The sequence below is a fragment of the Labrus mixtus genome, chromosome 12 (assembly GCF_963584025.1).
Source record: "Labrus mixtus chromosome 12, fLabMix1.1, whole genome shotgun sequence".
Taxonomy (NCBI): Eukaryota; Metazoa; Chordata; class Actinopteri; order Labriformes; family Labridae; genus Labrus; species Labrus mixtus.
In genome coordinates this window covers 15755901-15777927 of record NC_083623.1, presented here as the reverse complement: position 1 = coordinate 15777927, position 22027 = coordinate 15755901, and the positions used below count along the sequence as shown (strand labels likewise).

Below are 22027 nucleotides of genomic sequence, written 5' to 3'. Positions count from 1 at the left end.
CTACATACATATATTAATGACTGTATAGAAGTGAATCTAAGTGTAGTGTATTATAAGGTAAAAAACAGGCTTGAAGGTTATATGAAAAGGTCATGACAGACTTATACCAGACTTCTGAATGAGTATTATCTGAACTTTAGAGAGCGACTGGAAATGACCATGTGTGTGTGTATGAAGGAACAACAACAAGTAAGATCAACACATTTCTTTGTATATATCTTTTTAGCCTTTTAGCTAACTGCTAGCTTTTTTTTGGGAGCATATTTTCGTGCCGACTGAATCGGTTTCAACATTACTGACTTTTTCCCTTTCTCAAAATAACACGAGGAGCTGTGCACTCTTTTCTCCTCAACATGGACCTATTCTTTTTTTTTCACCTCGCGAACACTCACATCCTTAATCAGCTCCATTCTTTTGCTTACACTGACATCACATACCACAGCAGTGCATGGAAAAAGAATTAAAGGAGACTTCAGTGTGTTTTGTTCTGGGGTAGTAAATCTTCAACCATCTGTCTAAACAAAAGAGGGAAGGAGAACAACACTCGCCAAAACTTGTAATCCTAAAGCTGATGGCTGAAATGTGGAGAGCAAAACTGTTCTTTTTAACCCTCGAGACTCCATCAAAGTGATTCCTAACAGGTATTATTACACGGCTACGTACTTAAAAGAACAATAATTTGACACAACTTAATGATTTGGAAAATGACGTTATTGGTTATCAAATGAAACAGTCGGTTAGAATCTACAGTAAGAGCTGCGTCCAAAGCAATGTTCAATTTCCTACAGTAGGGTAACTTAGCGGTTAAGACTCACATTGAAGTGAACATTTCTACATCTGTGAAGTGAGAAGAGGTCAATGGGACTACATTATTTAAAGAAGCGCCTGATTGAGCTTTCTGCCTCACAACTGTTGGACTTTGTTGTTATTTTCTACTCCATTCACCATCTTCAAAAACTGTCGTGTTCCATACCATGTTTAGTCAAGTTTTTACCTTTGTATGCTTTGTTCAGTTTTGTAGATTTCTGACATAGCCTTCAGTTTTCCATCTTTTAACCTCTTTTCTCCATGGTCTTACTCTCCTTTCACCCCTCCCCCCCTTCACAGTAATCAGTCCATCTTCCAATTAACCAGACTTCTTTCTGTTGATTGATGGTAATTAAAGCCACATCCCTATGGCAACCGTCTGCTATTCAAAGTAACTGATTGTTGTTCTTAACGACAGTGCGCTATCAAGTGATAGCAGACCTATGCGTAACTGACCAATCAGAATCAAGTATTTAACATAGTTGTGTAGCAACTAACTGTCCGCCTTTACATTTGACAACCAGGGGGAAAGTAGCGCTTTCTTTACTTTAATTATTTCTTGTAACGATTGCAGTGCTTATGTTTGTTGTATACATTTGATGGTTTAATTTAAACTAAAGGGAGGGGTTTATATGTTAATGCTGCACTCACAACTTGATGTGGATGCCCCCATGTGGCCAAAGAAATCAGTTAAAGATTTGATGAAATGGATGACTTATTAGGAAAAATAATTAGACGTTTCCATTGCTTGTTGCAAAGTCCCAAAATTCTGCACTAGAGAAATGCAGCCATGTGTATTAAACCCATAGTTATACTTTTGACACTTCAGGCCATCCAAAAGAACGGGGGAACAGTAATCAATGGACCAATGGGTGACGTCATCTTGTAGCCAAATCCAACGTTATTGAATTCTTGAGGATTACAACTTTTATATATCCCGCAAAAATCTCCCAATCTGTCCCTCCACCTTCCGCTACTGTTGAGATATATTCTGGCATCCTGGCCTTTTCCGACACACAAACCCACCCTACTAGGGTTGTATATTGTGGGCTTTGCAGTGGATTATCTCTGTACAGTGGATTATGGGATTAACATATACACACGTAATCAGACGATGACCACTGTGCAAGACCAGAAAAAAAGCAGACGGGACTGCGAGAAACAGGGGTGATAGAGGAAAATAACCCGCCTGGAATCAGTCTACAAAATTTACAAAACTTTCCCTGCTGTAATTTAAACAGATATGAATAGAAGCAGCTAAAACGCAGTTACTAACAGGGCATGACGTCATTTTTTCCATGCGTACCAACTGTCACACACATTATAACAGAATGATTAAAACAATTCCTAATGTATGATGTCATTTTTATCAAATCATTTATGAGTCATTCAGGTATTGGCACTGACTAGAAACAACAGTATATGCTCTTAGTGTGCTCCTCTATATGCTACAGAGCAGCACACTCATTTAAATCATTCTTGTTGAAAAACATCTGTCAGATGAAAATGCTGAATAGTCAGGTTAAGAGTCACCATTTATTTTCTCCACTGCATCTTTGTCTACGCTGAGTAATAAGACTGCTGAGTGCTGCCTGACTAATTGCTTTCCTGTGGAGGGAACAATTTTACTTAACTAATTCTTGAGTGCAGCTTAGAGTGTGGTCTTATACTACTGAAATATATTCCTGTAGCCTTCTTAAATCTCAGGTTTCTAGATTGATAGATGTGTTCTCCTTACCTTCAATGCGGTCACTGTTGCCAGTCCATAAAAAGGTCTGCTTTATGCATACAAATATTTTGTTAGGTGGACATCTACAATGAGTAAAATGCAGTCTATTTGGCCTTTCTGGTTCTTCTAGAGTCTTATCAAGTTGTTACTCAGTGTTGTATTCATTAGGTCAAACAATTCATGAGCTAAAGATGCCTTTACATCTTCAAGTTCATGGTGGGAAAAGGCACCTTGCTTTCCTGTATAGATTTCTGTCAATTAAAGGAGATCTATGACACAGAGTCTTTGTGCTTGTGACAGAGAGTTCAATATGTTCCACATAACATCTAAGATCCAGTTCATACTTCATGGGTTTAGTAACATGCTAATGCACTGGAGCTAACTTTCTTGTTTCACATCAACAGACATTTTGCCTAAGGTGCAGTTAAGGAAAATCTGAAAGACAAACTAAAAAGTAGCACAAACACACTCTTCAAACACCAAGTGAGTGTTTTTTTTTTTCTTCTTCTAGAATTAAGGTGTAGAAGAGCATTTTGACTTCCTGTAATAAATATCCCGGTGGTGACTATAAGAGTCATTGTTTGTAGTTAAGAGCTTATAGAGATATACGTCAGATGAAATAAAGACTACACCACATTTGTCTCGATACAAACCCCTGTGGCCACAAGTATCAACAATAATCTCCCTTGGACGTCCTATAATTTGTCATGATGCTAGGAGTCGCTTAGTTTAAAGACATTTTCATTGGGTGACCTGACTTACAACAAGTGGAAGTGACATGCAGAGAACAGAACACCTGCCTCCTGCTCATCTAGAAGGACTTCACTTGTTATCACTCTGTGATTAAACCCTTTTTCTCAGACATGTGTAGTGACAGGTAGCAGCAATGTCTCTCACAGGCAGCTCAGTGATCCACAAAACATTGTGACAGTCTAGTACCACTCAGGCTGACAGCCACACACACGGGAGCAAACGCACACTCACAGCATTAAGTGAACTTACTGGGCAGTGGGACTTACACATAATGTATATGTGCTTGCCTTTATTTGCATATTTTCACCTGGACGTATACACTAATCCTTAGTTTGCCTTTTGAGCTAGCTGCTTTAAACAAGACCTCTTACGAAAACATGTAATCCATTTAGCACCCTCTGATGGTGAAAGAGAACTGCTGCGTAATACAACGATGGTCAAATGAAATGCTATTTGACTGGTGAGTAAATCGGAATATCGGCGCATATCTGCGATAAAATGAGCCGATATTCCGAGTGTTAGGGTTAGTATCAGATATTATCGTCAGGCCGATTAATGAAGTTCTTTCAACCAAAACTTTAGTTCGTCTTTCAGCTGATAAGGGTGTGATCGTTAGGAGAATGATTTGAATAATAATCATAATAATAACTTCTCTTTGAAAAATGGTAGTTCAAAGCACAAATCCTCATTGAGGCATTTTAAGGGCAGACAGAATCCCTGATTTCATTTCTGAACATTCTATTTAAAATAAATTAGATTGTGTCTGTTTTAACATATTTAACTCTGGCTACAGAACCTGAACACCCTCAGGAATAAGGGCACCATATTACCGGTCAGCTAATTCAGAAGTCAAATGCTGTTTCATTGGGAGAAGAAATTATTTTTTTACGTTCCGGTCCCTACAACCTACAAAACACTTAGACACCGGCCTGTGCTATGACTAAAAGAGGAATGATGGGGCACAGCATTGACATGAATACATTTAATTAAAAAAGCAATAATTGTTGTTATATCCCTTTCAGACACTTGCAACTACGGAAACATGTGATTCACATCATCACTGCCATCAATCAATCCTGTTTAACAACAATCATAGCGTGTCACAAAGATGCTGTGTAACAAAGAGTGGCTGCTCAAAATACTGATTTAAAAAAGTTTTACATGTGGACACTACCACTATAATCTCCAAAAGCTTTTTTTCCTTTTTTGTCTCTCAGGGATAAATCTCTTTCCACTCCTAACATGCTTTTACAACCATCATGAAGCAGCATTTGATGATACAAAGAGCACAATAATGACACTGTCTGTCTGGCCTACACCCAGGTCTCACAGTGTAAAACAGCGCCATCTGGAGGTCATGTGGAGCTAAACAAAGTAAGAGAAACCGCCCTGACAATCCTCCACAGCAGCAGAAATGTCTCACTACTAAAATCTGTTGAATGAATTGAACACAACAATGTGGTTTGTACCACATTCAAGGTGAGTTTAGCCTTTACTATTCTATTGATTCATTTAGACTGAGAAGCAGAATGTGTTTTATTTTTTACGACACCACAGTCAGAATAAATGTATTAACATGGTTTTAAATCCTAAAAACAATTCTCATCAAAAGATAAATATGCTCCACTCACGTTAAGTGATTCACTTTTTAATTACATAGACTTCTTTGCATTCAGTCAGCAGTCATAATAAGCTGCAGTTCAACAATGCAGCCAACTTCAGCCTGTACTGGCAGAGCAGTAATGTCTAAACTGGGCAGCAATGTTGAAAATGGAAATCAGCTCTTGAGTATTCAAGTGGCGTCTCCCTGGACCAGTTTTTCCTTCTTTTCTTTTCTGTTAAGCGTTTAAAAATACGTGTGTGCGTCGACTAGTATGAAAAATAGTGAAACCAATCTTTGCTACATTAAAAAAAACCTTCAAAAGCAAATTCCAAATAGACTTAACTCTTTGATTCCTCTCCCACAACATGATTTATGGACAATAAGAGAAACAAGAAAACAAAAATGTTTTACCCCAAAATATGCTGCCACAACCTAACCGTACCTCACTGCTAGAAAAACTTAACCAACTTGAGCATAAGGCGCCCTCTGGTGGCTCAACACTGCACCTGATAGCTGAATAAACACTTTATACACACTAGGACTGTCAAAATAAAGTGTTTATGGGGCGCTGGTCTAGCTCAGTTGGCATAGCAAACCCCCCCCCCCAAAAAAAATAAATCTTGTGTTTATTTTGATTTATTAATTAGGGACAAAAAGTAACGACAATCAAATTGTTTAGAGAGCAGATCAATCCATTTCTACTCTGTTCCCTTGATCCTGTTTCACTGAACATCCGAGTCTGCAGCAGCTGTTTAAACATGCTTAAAACACATGGAACAGCATGACTAGGCTTTAAATAGTATTATTTTATCCATCTGAGAGAGCAATTGATTAATTAGTGAACAATCTCTCGATGTATCCCTCGCGTACCTGGAACAAGTTGAGTCTACACATACACTCTGCAGAATAACAAACAAACATTCATCCTCTGCCACGTACCCTCTGCTGATGCATGAAGTGCAACATTTCCCTTTGATACATTTTGAAGTGTTGCTGATGTCAGTCAGAAGCACGTTCACTTTGATACTGCTTTGTTTGTGTGTGTTTGTGCGTACTTACCAAGCTGTAGTGAAGTCTCAGTGTGGTAATATCCATCTTGTTGCTTCTTCTTCAACATGGAACAAAGATCCACCCGCTCGACTGTCTGCTCTCCGAAAAACCTGAGTGTTGCAGTAAAAAGGAAAAAGTGACAGTGAGGAGGGCTGAGACAGGGAAGAGAAAGTTCTTTCAGCAGATAGTGAAGGCTGATTTCAGTCATACGTGCAGTAGAAAAATGTAGGGTTTCAACTAGAGCCCGACCGATTAATCGTCCAGCCGATAATATCGGCCGATAAAAACATATCGAGTGACTATCAGTGAGGGCTAATTTCATCAAAGATATTTGCAGATATTACAAGATTTATTCACTAGTCAAATAGCCTGGCAGTTTTCTTTCTGTCTGTCACCAGCAGAGGGTGCTATATGGATTACAACAAGCATTATTAACCTTCAAAGTGTCAAGCGTACATGCACAATTACTTTCCAAGTGAGTCAGCATCTTTTCTTCATTAATCTTTTCCACAAGTGTTTAATTTCTACATTTGAGGGATCAACAAAATAAATGTGTATATCCATCTATCTCTACAGATCAAAATAGATCTAACAACGATATCGGCCGGTAATTTTTTCTTCTCCCCAATATCAATATATGGTATCAGCCATAAAAATCCCATATCAGTCGGGCCCTAAAAGGACTTTTAAAACACCAGTGAGTCAAAATTCTGTCAAAAGCCTGAGATGGATTTGAGCAAAAGTTTTCCTGTTACAACACATTGCCTATAAAAACACTACAATATGTCCCTCTCCACTTGTTGTGGAGAACTAACATTAGGTCACTTGGTTACCAGAATATTCTGGTAATATCAAAAAATAAAGCACCTACTTGGTGGTGTAGTTGGAGTAGAGAGCCGGGTCTACACGTTTTATACCCTGAGAGAAACACAACATAGGAAGAGTGCTGTTTAGAGCACGCTTATTAAATAAAGAATATGAGCACTTTACAAAAAAATACTACTTGTTTCAGTGATTATTGGCATATAAATGTCTGTTGGATTGATAAGTTTTCATTAGTATATACTTCACTTTTCGTTACCCAACAGTAACGAGAAAGAGCATATATGTTTGTTTGTGTGTGTTTGTGTGTATACCTGTGATCGTAGTTTTGATGCTCTGGACAGCTTCATAATGGTGAGGTGGGGTTCAAACCCACGACCGTCTCCCTGCAGTAGACCCTGCTCCACAAAACGGTTCCGCAACAACTCTGCAACACACAGACACACAGATTTTCATGAAGGAGAGACGTGACAGAGATCACGGGGAGAAATTCAAACACTGAACTTCGAGATTACGTTTCAAACACAGCCACTACTTCCTCTGAATTCACCCCCACAGATCCCCTTTACAGCGGCAGAGCAAAGAGCACCACTAGTGTCAACACAAAAGCTGGAGAATGTTCAAGAATAGATGAAAAAAATAAGCTTTTTTTTTTTCTCCCATATAGTTCTACCAGTTCAGATAAACAAGGTCATCAACACATTCGCAGTCTGCAAGGACAGACACGCACAAACAAAGACGCACACCACACCAACTCAGCCACTGACGTTTAGAGGAAAACCAGTGTTATTTTTAGAAGAGGAGCTCTACAGGGAAGGAAAGGTTAGTACATAATCAATAACAGTGTTGGAGGGAGCAGACGAGAGGACAGCAGAGTCGGACTTCCTGCCGTATCCTTATATTGCTTTTCCAAATGAAACAGCGTGCAGTAGATTTTCTATTGTGTAATATCCTTCTGTTGCTGTTTTATTATTCACGTCTTAAATATAAATAAACATGTAAAAAGTCATAGTCTTTGAAAGGATGTCTGATTTGCAGAGGGGTAACAGGTCACAGTTGACCCGCCATCTGTTCATATGAACACCACCCCACCCCCACGGTGCAGGCCGCTTCTGATCAGTGGATTGATGGAAATGTTATCATCAAGGTGTGAAATAAATGTACTGCTGCTAAATACCTAAGAGTCTCAGAAGCTCACTGTCCAAACAGGAAGACAATTCAGTCTTTTGAAAAAACACTTTTCACAGACTTTCACACGGATCATAAAGCGTTGATATTTCATTGTGTATGTTTACTTGGATTCAAACGTCGTACTGTCACCGTGTCTGTGTTTATCATGCAGGTATCAGCTGCTGTCTGCTTATATAGAACATCAATCAGAAACTTAAGGTAAGTAACGTTACAGCCTTAGCCATACAGACTCCTCAAAAACAGATGATATAGTCCCTAAACACACACAGCCTGTTTGTTGTTTGTGTGACTCACACGACAGGCGTTGCAGGTGCAGCCTGGGACACACACACACACACACACGCACTCACACATCCGCTCTATTAATACTGTGTATGTTACCTGTTCAACATTTTCAAAGCTCATATGGAAAAAAATAAAAAATCTTTTGCAGATGACAGCTCACTTGTTATTCACAGAAACATTTCCATGTTTTGTTGTTGTGTAAAGAAGATGTCCCTGATGAGGAGTAACAAATACTATTATTGAAATGGTTCAGCTTTTGAAGTCAAAGTCTCAGAGTTTTAAAAACTCTAATTAAATAAAAAGGGAGTGCAGGTTATCTAGCTGCTTGTATTGTTGTTTTCTGAATTGTAGCAAAGGGAGAAAGTGATATAATTATTAAGATACATGGAGATGCATTTTGATTTGCTGTTAAGATGCACAGTTTGTTCAGTGACAAAAATCATCGATCTGATCTAAATTGTGATATTTGTGATCTGTTGCTACTGATGTGCACTGTTCTTAGTAAGTGTGCTGTTTAAATGGGCCATTTGAGAGCTGGAGTAAACATCAGTGTGGGCAATAATCAGTCGGCACACATTGGGTTGTGCTTCTATAAGGTTAGGATCAATCAATACTACTAATTTGACATGCTATACTCCAAGGCTGATGTCCTTTAAATTTAGAACATGAACTTATATACCGTAGGGGAGTAACACAACTTAGAATGACTCTACAAAACATTAAACAATCACAGGCATTTATGAATAGTGTTTGATATCACAGCTAACACAATGAACTTTATTATAGATTTTAACACAGGGTGGTTAGGGGGGAAAGGGAATGGTATCCAGTAGGTTAAACTTTCTGGAATAAGAAGTTCTGTTAAGATTAAGAGAGTAAAATTCAAGCAATCTGCAGGGTACCTTAATCCAAAATATCAAACCCGTGTCAGTCCTTCACACCCCGGTCCACTCTACTCCTAAGAAAACAAATAAATGTGATGAGAGGATTTTTCATTTTAATTTGAAATATTAAAGAGTTTTTGAATTTGGAATGAAACACCAGATTATGATACAAATCTAACATTTCTCAAGGAGTATAATAGGAGAATATTCCTAACCTTGAAAACAGTCTAACGTGGGAATCTTTTAAAACTTTCTAGACTGTGCAAACACTAAAAGGAAACCTGTAGTGGGTTAAAAGTTTAGCTGCATCTCTGTAACAGATCCTACATGTTCTCTGGCTGTTCTAAAGCTTTGTTGTGTTTTTGCTGGTTTTGGTTTGACTACAGTCACACCTCACCTGAGACAGGACGTGTCTTAACCTCACCATCTACATTAGAAAGTTTACAACAGGTTTACAAAATAGATTGAGTAAAGGTTTCCTGAGGCCCTGCATACATTCTGCGGCACACTCAGTCACTCAAGTGTTAGCGTTGGTTTTACTTGACTGTGTCAATGTTCTAGGGTCTGTCCATTCTAGTATCAGCTGCTAGGTTAGAATGAGTTTAATGGAGTCAGATAAATGCAGATCTAAACATTATGATGCTGCATGTTATTCTGTCTCTTAGTAAGAACCTTCCATCTCTGACATGCCTTCCAGCTGTCATCTGGTGTAAAACGCTCGTCACTACCTCCTTGTCAATTGAATGTTTGATATAATGTCCAATGCATCATTGGAGAAAACACAACCTGCTGCTAACCAATAGGGCTGGGTATTTCCCACAACCCCACGACACGATACGTATCACAATACAGAGGCCACGGTACAGCATATCGTGATATACATTGATTTTGGATAATGACCTACACAGAACTACAACAGCTGTTCTTTATTGTTGAGAATAAGAGGCATAACAATCTTACAACTAAAATCTTTTTTAATTCGGGTGAACGTCAATTAATTGATGTATTTTATTATTATGAACATCCTCATAGGTTAGACACAGATAAGAACATTCTTGCTTTACATTAATTAGCTAATAGTCGCACGTTTCCTGTTATGTTAGTGTACACAAATGAATGTCACTGTGTATGCTGTGTAGCATTTTGAGCTCATTTATTTTACACACGTGTGGTTGTGTCAGTGTGTGTGTGTGTGTGTGTGTTGCAGGAGAAATGGGGTGAGAATCCTCTTAGAAATGTTGGCTTAATGTTGTTGCCAACGGCAAAACCGAGAAAAAAAAAAAACATACACGCAAATGATCTTGTGTAAACCCCTTACATGGACGAATAATGAAAAATGTACAAGGACAAAGAAGACAGAGAACATGCAAAGACCTTACAAAACGTGTTCATACTGTTTTCAAGGAACATTATTAATTTATCAGAGGACTATTTTCATCCTTATCCTCATTTTTTTAGTATTCAACATGTCTAAAATATGCACATTACAAACGTCACACCTTTAAATATTCTCTTCTGCCAGTTAAGAGTCAAAAATCCTGTCATTACCTCAAGTCTAGTTCTATTTGCTTTAAGAAAGAGGATGTGATTACATTCATCTGCAGACTTTTACACTGTTCTTATTGGTTTTTAAATTCATTCAAAACCAGATTTTTACACTCCACACACCTGCGTACAGTGCAGGCTCCCACAGCAGAGCCCTATCTCTGGGTGAACACATCATGAATACTTGGCTTCATTAACATCTTTTGGCAAATTTTACAGCCAATTGCGACTACCTTCTTTTTACCTTCATTTTAAAGACTGCCGTGTTGAAAATGCTCCCCAGTTCAGTCTAGGACATATCTCGGACTGAGACCTCCTGCAAACTTTGAATACTGAATATTGACTTTTTACAGTTAGCTAATCAATAAACAGCCCACCAATCCCGTAAAGCTAATTCATCTGTAACCTGAAACCCTCACAGTCACCTGTTTACATGTGAAAGATATTAAGTCCTCTTACTAGCAGCGAGGCTCCCCAGCTGGAGGGAGCAGGTTCAAACATGCCTCCACAGGGACGACAAATAGCATCACGCTCACATCCTCTAAAGGAACGTCTACTCTACAGCACGCGGAGCACCACATGATGAGCAAAGCTGGACTTTATATTTCATGCTTAAAACAGACAGAACTGTTGATGTAGGACAGAGGAGGAAAACACACAAGAGATTGAGAAAGCTCCATCACTGACCTGCCACACTGTCCAGTGTGTGTCTGTGCTGTCCGGGGGCCAGACTGACAAACACCACCTCCTTCCTGAAATGACTGATCCCCGAGAAGGGCAGCGCTAGATCCCGCCCTCCCAACAGCTCAGCCAATGAGGGCTCAGCCTGAGCCAGCACGGATCCCGCCCTAATAGCAAATGTACAGATGAATTTACCACAACACACACACACACACACACACACACACACACACAAATTCAAGACCTAATCCTCTCTCTTCCTCTCTCTTCCTATTACATAACGAGAGAATCAAGTGATTACTAATGACACAATCTTCTGCTTGATGTAGATTAAGCATCAGCATCGTCACATAACATGGCTAACACGTTCCTGAGCTGCACCGTGTTGTAACATGAAACATCACTGGTCATTCTGTGACACTTCCTCATGAAATGTTTGAATCTGAACATTGAATGCAGTTTTTAAACATCTATTTAACACAGGAAACTGCTTTCCCCGAATATTTGAGATGATGTTTCAATAATATTTTGTTTAATTTAAGTATTTGAAGTTACCAGGTATTTACTTTTGGTTTAGTTAAAATAAAACAAGTAGAAACACTAGTTTGGTTAGAAATGTTTGGCACTTTATGGGGCAATTTTAGAAAAACGTATTATCTTATGTGGGTCAGTTTGAAAAAAAAAAAAACATTTGTAAGACACAATTTAACATTTTGCAGTGCAATACAACAAAAAATGGATTCTGACTGACTCCTTCCTGGAAATGCTGAGAGGAAGAGATAAGACAGAAGCAGCGTCTAAAGTGACATGCTGTGTAATTAGTCACTGCTGAACTCTGCTTCCATGTCTTAAAGTAGTCACTTCAGTATCTTCACAACAGCAACAAACAAAAGCAGGACATTGTTCCCTGATCTAAAGTGGTGAGAGTGTGCAGCATCACAAAGACTCATTTGGTACAATGGGAGACAATCTGATGTTTGAAAGTAGACTTATTTGAGAGCGCCTCTGTTTGGATGAACATGAGTTCTTTAGCTGTAGCAGAGTCTGTGTGTGTCACTGTGGGAAAATGGATAAACCAGGACAACAGAGAGATTTCAGTCTATTCTTTCCTTAAATCGCAGACCAGATGTTTGTTCAGCAAGTGGGTTACAAATCAAAATGGCAATATACAGTCTGAGGTCTTCTGCAATCTAATATGTTTTGTTTCATAGCAGCTCAGCCTTTGAGGTCTAATTGGCTGATGGCATATCAATTATGTCAAATGTTATTTTTGTGTGTTATGTATAGCTCCCATTACATGGCTGTAAAAATGAATGTTTTTTTGTCAGGTTGAAATGTTAGTGTCGCATGCAGAGCATCTACTCACAGGTCTACTTGCTCCTGATTGGCGAGATGAGTGACTAACAGCGTGATGTGGAGAGTTGGGACGGGGATCATGGCTTTTGCCAGTCTTAGCTCCTGCTTAAGCACCGCCTCCTGGACCTCCAGAACAGTAGAACTGATCTGTCATTTGGAAAAATAATGACTTTAGAAAATGTACTGTGACTGCTAATTATCCCTCTACCAACGCTTCTCACTATCCAAGAACAAGACTAGCATTGATAAAAAGTGGAGAGGAGATGGAGATTAAAAAAAGAAGAAGAAACTGGAGCAACTTCAGCAATTCAACATCACAGACGACGCATCAATAGATGATGACCATGGGGTAAATCAATGTTCATTCTAAGGGGCTGCTTGCTTAGTAAGCACTAAGGTTTCAGTATCATCACCTGCCAGATAATTTAATCTGAACCCTTGTTTCCAATCTTCTCCCAGTACCAATTGAGCTACACTGACCATGTACCTACTAACACTAAATTCATCAATAGTCTGGGAGAATTCAAAGGGTTTTTGAAACAGGATCTTTACGACTATTGTTTTCCATCAAGGGCAAAATAGGGTTTACTGCAATTACAGAAAAATTAAGTAGAATCAGCTTAAATATGGAAAAACACACAAAAAGAATATATGTCAAACTAGTGTTTGAGTTCTGCTGGTCAGGATAGAAAAGCAATTTACAACATTTAAAATCAGAATCTGGGTTCAACTTTTCTTCTTGTAAAAAGCGACATCAGTGCGTGTGTGAGTTTACTGCAATGCTATACATTTGTAATGTTGTTAACTGTTTCCAAAGCATACCATACAAGCTTCATGCAGCTACTGATTTTGATGTCATTTTGTAGAGTGTGATAATTTACTTCAAGCACACTGAGATGGATGATCAATAAACAGTTATAAGGCTTAATATATGTTATTCTTTGTGTGTAAAAAAAAACGTTATTGAGGTTGAAGCACAGATGTTTTAGGAGCGCCTGCACAGGAGCTGGTTGCATTGCAAACAACCTGATTGCTGTCAAAATGAATTTAGCAGCTACTTTTAAAAGCTGAAATAAATTTGAGATTAATTGATGAATCGATCATCTGAAAGTTGGGTGAAGAGTACTGCAGCTCCTTACCTGTGGGTTAGTGATTGGGATAGAGACAAAGTAATTTGGTCGCTGACTTTCGTTCTTCTTTTTCTTCTTCTCTGCGTCCTCTTCACTGTCCACTCGCCCTCCGTTGTCTCCTCTCTTTCTCTTTCGCCTCTTCTCATTGGAGTCTGGATTTGGGATTTAACACAATAGGATACTTGACATGGGAAGACAAAAAACTGACTTACTCTTGTAACTTACAGTTCAAAAGTAAAAGATAGCAATAGCAAAATCTGTCTAATACAACGGTCTAGCAAAAATCGTGATGGTACAAATTACTACACACTTCTTCAGGCATCACCTGACAGTTAATAAAACAGGCACCAAGCCAGTCTGCTTTAGGCGGAGGCACATACTTCTTTTCAGAAAATGAGACCTGATTCAATTAATCTTGTACATTAGTATGTTATTAGAATGATTCAATGATGATATTAAGAATGCACACACATCCAAGCTCCTCCCATGTGGTGGGGCTGGTAAGAGCAAATGGAAGCTCAGACATTAAATTGTTTGCGGTGTCAGATGACTTGAGCTTCTTCTTCCTCCAGTTCCTTTTCTCCCCCCGTCTCTTGCTTTTTGTCTTCTCATCCGATCCATCTGGAGCTGTGGAGAAAAGAAATGGTTGAATAAAATCACCAGAATAAAAGCATCTGTTTCTGTATAAATATGGGAGCAAAGCTGCAGCTTAAATTACTCGACACCGGAGTTACAGTATATGTACAGGTAATAGGCATGGTTTAAGAAGGTGGAAAAACCTTTAAATGGTAAGGCCTGTGATGGCATGCTGATACTGAAACACTGGGAGCGAGTGTTTCAGGTCAATTTTTGTAAATATGAGTTGTACTGAGAAACATCTTGAAACCTGAACACATCATGTAGCGCAACATCATGAGTACGTTAACATCTGTCCATGCAAAAAGGTCTTCTGCAGGAATGTGATTTTGCTGTTTCAAACTGCACTTTCAAATGCTGGCTTATTCATTTTGAATAAATGATTGGGAATAAATGAAAAAGAAACGCTTTAATGCTTCAGAAGGTGTCCCATTAAGTTGCACAGTTTTAAAAGTTTAGCAGAGAAATTTATCGAGACATTTTTTTTCTTTAACTTAAGAAGATTTCAATCCAACACAAGACATGGCTGCTTTTTTGGAAGTATTAAATCATGTTTGGGCTAAATACAAAGAATGCTTCAGGTGGCAATGTCTACCCATTACTAGTGGAACTGTTTCGACAAAGCTTTTTTTCCCGCAACTTCTCAGCGTCTGTACGAGGCAGCAAATTATACTCACTTGACAATTCCCAGCTTCCAGTGTCAGTCTTATCTTGCAGCACCTCCATGCTGACTACATCCACCCGACCTGGAATCAGTATTGCCTTCGTCAACTTCTCATCCTTCTTCCCACGCTCCTGTGCAACTACACCTGCACCACCACCCTCGTCATCTTCATCATCACCTGAAGCAACTGCAGTGGTCTCCTTTCCATACGAGATACTAGCTGCCTGCATGTCACACACTGTTAGTTGATGCAGACAGGGCTGCGCCTGCAACAGAGAAGAGTGATATATCAAAAGCCACAACCGTCATGTTGTCCTAAACTGATTTCAAGACAGCAATACTTCAAGAGACCTCAATGGTTTTTGATACCTTCAGTTGGAATCGGTGTACAGATGTGTTTTTCAAGTCACTAATACCTACGGGATTGTGCTTCAAAAATAATATTTGACTGACTGCAAAACCCCTCTGTGAACATGCTATCTTAGCAGTGGCACATGTCGATCTGATTGGACTCGACAGGATGCACCTGACGAGCATGACACACAAAAGGTGATTCACTTTCCTTCAACTGGAGACAACTACAGGTCGATTGAACATATATAAAAGCTAACCCAGCCACAAATTCAGAGAAAATTAGCCTTCAATTCTCTTCGGTGTAGTTAGCAATGACAAAAGCATTAGGGATAGACTGGACCGTCCTGTAACCAACACCTGTTGGAGTGAATCAAGCAGACATGCTGCAGGACATCTGCTGCGCTGCGTAACTATTAGCTTAGTGTTGCTAACGAAGTTGTGCGGCTAATTAGACAAACAAAGCGGATTATAATTTGTGTCATTGTGATGTTGGTGCAGGAACCTCGTTGGCTGCAGTCAAAGAAACGTCAAAAGTGAGGAACATGCAACATTTAGCTCCGCTGTTACGGAATACCGACCAAATGCCGACTGAAGCACCGTCTGTTTGTAAACAACTTCTTCTTCTTCTTCTTTGTGTATATTGGCGGATTGCAATCCCAATTTACAGGTGCACACCGCCACCTACTGTACCGGAGTATTTAGAAGGGATGCCGTTTTACAAGAATAATAATAATAAGTTACCTTTAAATAAAAACCCTCAAGTTCTACTATTAGGGAAATTACCACAAGGGGTAAAGAAGAAAGACTCGCACATGTTTTGGCGAAAAGAGCAGTAATTATTAAACAGATAACAAAGAGCTGGTTAAAAGATGACAATTTAATTAACTCAAAATGGAAGGATCTTGTAAATGAAATATTTGGAATGGAAAAAAATTACCATGAGAATTAGGAATCAGGTTAATATTTTTTTAAAAGTGGTACACAACTTCTGACACCTTTAATGACCCTCTGGTTATATGATATTAAGTTATTAAGTGTGTTAGTCATTTCCCTTTAAGTATGTATATTTACAGATGTGTGTATGAATTAAAATATGAATTTAGATGTGTGTGTATGTATGTACGTCCAGATCTGTCTGTATGTAGGCACATTAATTTATGGTTGCCGTTCATACGCTAATGATATTGTATCCCTGTACCATAAATGTATCCGACATTGACCAGCTACTGTATCTGAAGCTTATGTAACCAGTGTTTTGTTAGTGTGTTTGTTTGTCCTCTGTGTTTTAATTTTCTCTTTCTGCTCTTTAAAAGTTTTTAAAAATTCTTAAAATGCAGAAAAAATAATAAATAAATAGAAAAACATAATAAATAAATAAGGAATTATAGAAAACATATGCATCCATATTTATCAGTCTATATCAAAGCTATTTTTGTTGATAATTAGTTTGAAGAATTTGTTATGTTTCAGCAAATGTACATTCCTACATTTTCTATTATACTGTGTCTATTGCATAAAATCCAAAATAACAGGTCAGCAGATGTATCCACTGTATATGAAATGTTGTTGGCCTATGACAAAGTATTCCTTCCTCTGTACTTTCGCAACCTTGAGCTAACTCACATAAGATACATCTATGTGGGCCACAAAGTGAGAGAAATTGAAAATTATTGTTTTAAATGAAGACATGCGATTTTAATGGTTTTGATTGGACCATTAAAACACTGAATGCGACATTGAATAAAAATGTTACAATATTAATGTACTCATATCAGAACTCTGGCCTATATGAATGCATGTGTGCAGTGGAGGACTGCCACACTTTTAATACATCTCAGATTTAACTTGTATATATATGTGGCTGTCAGCATGAAGTGGGAAAGTATATATCAAATGTACCACAGATAACAGGATTTCACACAAACTGAGTTTATTGAAAGGAAATCAATCATCACAATTACATTTCTGTGACATGATTGAGTAAGGTGAGGAAAGACAAAATACATTTATGCTTTAAGCAATCATTAACTTTTCAGATCTTTATTTGCATTAATTGTTTATTTTAACGCAAAAAAAAGTAAGCAAACTTAATAATTTTGGCAGCTATCGAGCTTTGTGGCTTTCCCGCTCTTTATAATCTACTGTACACTAAAGTCTTAACTTACACAATACACAAGATATGGACAACAACAAAAAAGAACCTTCAAGAGTTACAGTGAAAGCTGTACTGTTGGCTTTACTTATTGTCAAGCACAAATCTATTGCCCAGCATTTGTCATCCATTGACTCAACATTATATAGACTAGATGTGTTGGTAGAAACTGGAGAATAATATACTTTTCATTCAAGACTGATTGACAGATATGAAAGTCAACCCACTCCACATGCTGTAATTACATTTTTCAACAAACTTACAAGAACTTTCCAATCAGTTTTTAAATAGTTGTTGACTGGCTGCACCAAATAATGAAGAAAAAGTAAATACCAGAAAATATGACAACTTTCTTAATTAGCGGTTTCTGCACATAATTAACATTAAACTTGACATCATTGAACACTGATCTAATCTAACCAATCAGTTAAAGAAATTATCCTTAAGTATTTAGTCTAAATCAATCCATGTTGCTTTTATGTTGCTGAGCATGCGATCCATTACTTACTGTGACTGAAACTAAAAGGATTTTGGAGCCAACTGCTACTCTTTTTGTCATAGTCCTTGTTCTTGCCCTTGCCATCTCTCCCAGACTTCCCACCACCCTTTCCCCCTTCAGCATCCCCACCCTGGTTACTTTGTGTGCTGGGATATTTCATTCTTCTGGGCCAGAACTCCAGTAACTTCTGTTGAATCCCAGAGACAGCGTCATCATTTTCTCGACACTCTACTAATCCCTGCACTGTCTCGTGGAAGAAAACGTTGACATGCAACCTGATGTTATCATATTTATCACCACGAGCCCAAGTCATGACCGTTGGCTCACGTGAGTGATGCATCAACACCAGAATTACTTTTTTTTCACCTGTGGAAAATAAGAGAGAGGAGCACAGCTTGAGACAGTGAGGACTGAAATATTGAGAGGAATAGTTATGAGTGCAATTCTAAGAGGCAAGACTACACATGATTTTCAATTTATTTAAACTGTAAATATCAAAAGACTTCCCTATACAAATTCATTAATGTGTCTGTAACATTACTTTGAAAAATTAAGTCAGATGAAATGTCTCAATTCGAAGCTCAACAAATAACGTTCATCAAAACTGAACCAGCAGAAGCTCTTTCCTTACCTTTCACTTGAGGCATGGCGGCCTCCACATCAGAGCCCACACGGGAACTGATAACGCAGAATAGAATAGTGATCTCATGATCGTCACTGCTTTCAGTGAGCTCAACCCCAGCCTTCACTTTGTCCAAGAACTGTTGATGCGCACCAAAGGTTTTGCCACTGACAACCATCTTGTACTTCCCTATAAATGAAAAAACAGATTTAAATGTCTATTGGACAATTACTTTGTAACCGTAAAACTGGTATAGCATGATATTTGAAAAAGTCTTGTATATTTAGAAGGTACAGACAAAAAGAAAAGCTTCCAAAAGAATCTTTATATAAACATTGAAGTCATGTAAACAGTGATAATATCTCATTAGACTTTTTATCACTATAGTTTTTAAGTTAAGTGTGCAATTATCATACCAGTACAATCCTGGGCCTCCTCTTTATCAACCCAGTAGTATTCTTCTTCTAATGAAAGAAGCAACATTTATCATTCATGACATTCTTTATATTTACCAGTCAGAGTCAGATTTGGACAACTAAAGGTTTTACATGTGAATCACTTGAACTAATAAAATACATGGACGGAAAAGATCCTTTAAATGTGATTGCTCAAAGGGTCTGGCCATGTGGCAGCCAAACATGTAAAGCTACAAATATTTTTAAACCTTTCAGGTGCAAAACAAAAAGAGACTTTTATTTTAAGCTATAACAGAATTTAAGCGTAATTCCACAAATTAAAAATATTTAGAACAGATAACTTACTCAAACGTGTATAAATGGAGATGTTGTCAAAAAAAGAAAAGAAGGAAGTTATATTTACTCTGTCCCTCTGACTCGTAACTGGTTGACCCATAAGCTGGCACCACTGGACCAGCCGCATACGCTCCATCTGTTCAAGAGAATAAATACACTAACTCACTCAACTTCTTTAGAGTATAATTTCAAATTAAATTCCAAATGAGTTATGATCAAATCTCAATTCTTGAACTGCTTCATACACGTGTTGTTAGAAGTGGAATAAAGCCAGACTCACTTTGGTCTTTGTAGGAGACATTGCTTGCTCCGGCTTCAGTACCTGTCCGACGAAAGTAATTCATTATTATGCAACTGTTGACTCCAAATATTATCCATTATTGTGTAATATGACACAATTAATATGGACGCTCAAAAACACTCATGCAGTGAAAGGCTGCGGAAAAAAACCCACACTGATTGCACCAGAAAATGTAAATACATTTAGGGCTGAGTCTTTTGGTTGTATTGAAAAATAATTCCAATGTTTCCCTCACCTCGCCACTGAAAAATATGCCTCCATAGAGGGGCTTCCTATTGACGATACACTGTAGGAAGCCAACTGGGGGTCAACCAGAAAAGGGTAAAGATAGTCACCAGGAAAATGGTTTTGCTTTTATTTTCATCTTATCATTGAAACAGTTAAACATTGGGGAACAGTAATCCATTTCCAACTTTCAATCTATTGTATGCATATCACATGCTTGTCCTATAAAAGTGAAAACCTTCTGACTAGAAATGAGATATATTATATTATATTACCGGACGCCAATGGAATCTTTAACATCTTTACGTACGTCCATGTGCGACCTCCTAATTTTCTCTTAATCTTGTTTGTAATCAATTCATTTTGTACCTCCTAACTATCCAAAGAAAGGTCGAGGCCCAGCAGAGCCTTCCAAGCGCTATGAATGTGCTTAGTCTCGCCCTGTGCTTCCCCGAGAGGTTTATTGTGCACTTAATATAAAATAATATTGAAATTAAAATATGTGTTATAATAACCTTTACCAGAGTCCCATTGAGGTGTGTCTTCTCTGAGCTCTTCCATAAGCTTGATTTGAGTATCAAGATAATCTTGTACATTATTTGTCTTGGTCTTAAGTTCCTTCAAGATTTTGAGGTAATCTTCCAACACTGCAATGTTTTTTAGGGCAGCTGAGGAGAGAAAATAAGGTTGTCAACATGGTTAAAAAATAACTGAATAGCTATGTCATTATGAAATTGAAAGTATGTGCCAGCAAGGCTGAACATACCCCTCAAGGATTTTGGAAGGAATTCCTCCTTTTCTCTTCTGAGGGCATGATGTGGCTTCAAGACAAAATACATGATTTAAGAGCATTCTTTGTAATACTTTAAACGCACACTGTGTTAAATCCTTAAAACCAAGTGGTTTATTTCCATCTTCCTCAGTTGTTGCATACTTTTTCTAATCTCACCTCTTTGTGTATTTTATCAAAGAGCTTCTTTCTAAGTTTGAGTTTATCCGGTCCAGGAAACAGCTCATGCAGGTCTTGTCGAGTCAGAGTCTTGATGTCCGAGTCGGTGGAAAAATCTGCGTCTGCAACAAAAACAGGAGTGGAGTTATTTGTTGTTGTTGATGAAGTTATAACACACGAACTGAGTTTCATTTCAACACATTTCTTCTCTTGACAGAGTTTCTTTTAGGTCCCCCACTAAAAAAAACCCTGTGTCTTTAAAAAAAGGCCCATCCCAACAGTGATCGAAAGCTAAACCCTTTAACAACTGTCTGATGAAATTATGTTTCTGGAATAAAAACAGTCACTCACTTTTCAGCACCACTTCTGCTTCTTCGTCGATTCTCTTTATGGCGGTCAGTAATCCTGACATGACTTCACCTGTGGAAAACAACACACAACAGAAACATGTCAAATTTGCCACATAAACATGAAGACATTTCATAAATACCGAATAGATATCCTATTCGTGGAGCGAACACCAACCTTTACACTGTATCAACACGAGTATCTGAAATAATTGAGTGCCACGTTTCAGTAGGCTACTTGAATAAAGTTAACCGTCGAGTATTTAACCAAATAAAAATATCTGTAGTCACTGGAAAAATTACCCACTGAAGTCAACAGAAAGTGAAAGTTTAATGCTCTAAAACGTCCTCGCGTCGTGACGTTGTTGACTCCTCACACGCTGATTGGTAGCTATTGACACACGTGCAGTATTCCCGCCCACCCGCTAGGCTTTTACTGTACAGTAGTCTAATTACAGTCTTTATTTAATTAAATACATTATGTGGAAAAAATAATAATAATGAAGAGAAAAAGAGAAAAAGAGAAGAGCAATAAAATGTGAAATATTTTTTAGTAGCCTATTTCAAATTGGATTATAAATAGCAGTAGAGTTTTTCGAACTACAAATATGATTTTAATCTCTATACAGATATAATCAGCCATACTTCTTAGCATGAAGCAACATACATACTTACTATACAGCTCTTTTC

General features: G+C 38.1%; 2 protein-coding genes across 7 annotated transcripts in view; both read right to left on the bottom strand.

Annotated features, from left to right (window-relative positions):
- LOC132985107 (A-kinase anchor protein 7-like) overlaps window positions 1-16093 on the bottom strand; it is a 47944-nt gene extending 31851 nt beyond the window's left edge. The window contains exons 1-9 of one of the 3 annotated variants that reach the window (XM_061052288.1): window positions 15506-16093; window positions 15150-15402; window positions 14308-14463; window positions 13846-13988; window positions 12717-12853; window positions 11357-11517; window positions 7079-7191; window positions 6814-6860; window positions 5952-6052 (exon numbers count right to left, since the gene is read on the bottom strand). In XM_061052288.1, the coding sequence (XP_060908271.1) occupies window positions 5952-6052; window positions 6814-6860; window positions 7079-7191; window positions 11357-11517; window positions 12717-12853; window positions 13846-13988; window positions 14308-14463; window positions 15150-15402; window positions 15506-15673 (1279 nt within the window). In that variant the 5' untranslated portion in view covers window positions 15674-16093. The remainder of the gene's footprint in view (window positions 1-5951; window positions 6053-6813; window positions 6861-7078; window positions 7192-11356; window positions 11518-12716; window positions 12854-13845; window positions 13989-14307; window positions 14464-15149; window positions 15403-15505) is intronic. The other 2 variants (XM_061052290.1, XM_061052289.1) reach the window with 2 other exon arrangements.
- A 1310-nt stretch (window positions 16094-17403) lies between these two features.
- On the bottom strand, window positions 17404-21661 carry LOC132985095 (uncharacterized). Of its 4 annotated transcripts, none has more exons than XM_061052264.1 (10): window positions 21516-21660; window positions 21342-21410; window positions 20991-21112; window positions 20808-20862; window positions 20557-20709; window positions 19796-19837; window positions 19583-19651; window positions 19180-19227; window positions 18773-18952; window positions 17404-18507 (listed from the first exon to the last, which is right to left on the bottom strand). In XM_061052264.1, the coding sequence occupies exons 2-10, from the start codon at window positions 21400-21402 to the stop codon at window positions 18143-18145; spliced, it is 1095 nt and encodes a 364-aa protein (XP_060908247.1). In that variant the 5' UTR covers window positions 21403-21410; window positions 21516-21660; the 3' UTR covers window positions 17404-18142. The 4 variants fall into 4 exon arrangements, with proteins under 4 accessions (XP_060908247.1, XP_060908248.1, XP_060908249.1 ...); XM_061052265.1 differs by having other exon boundaries at window positions 20563-20709; XM_061052266.1 differs by lacking the exon at window positions 19180-19227 and having other exon boundaries at window positions 21516-21661.
- Between the last annotated feature and the right edge of the window lie 366 nt (window positions 21662-22027).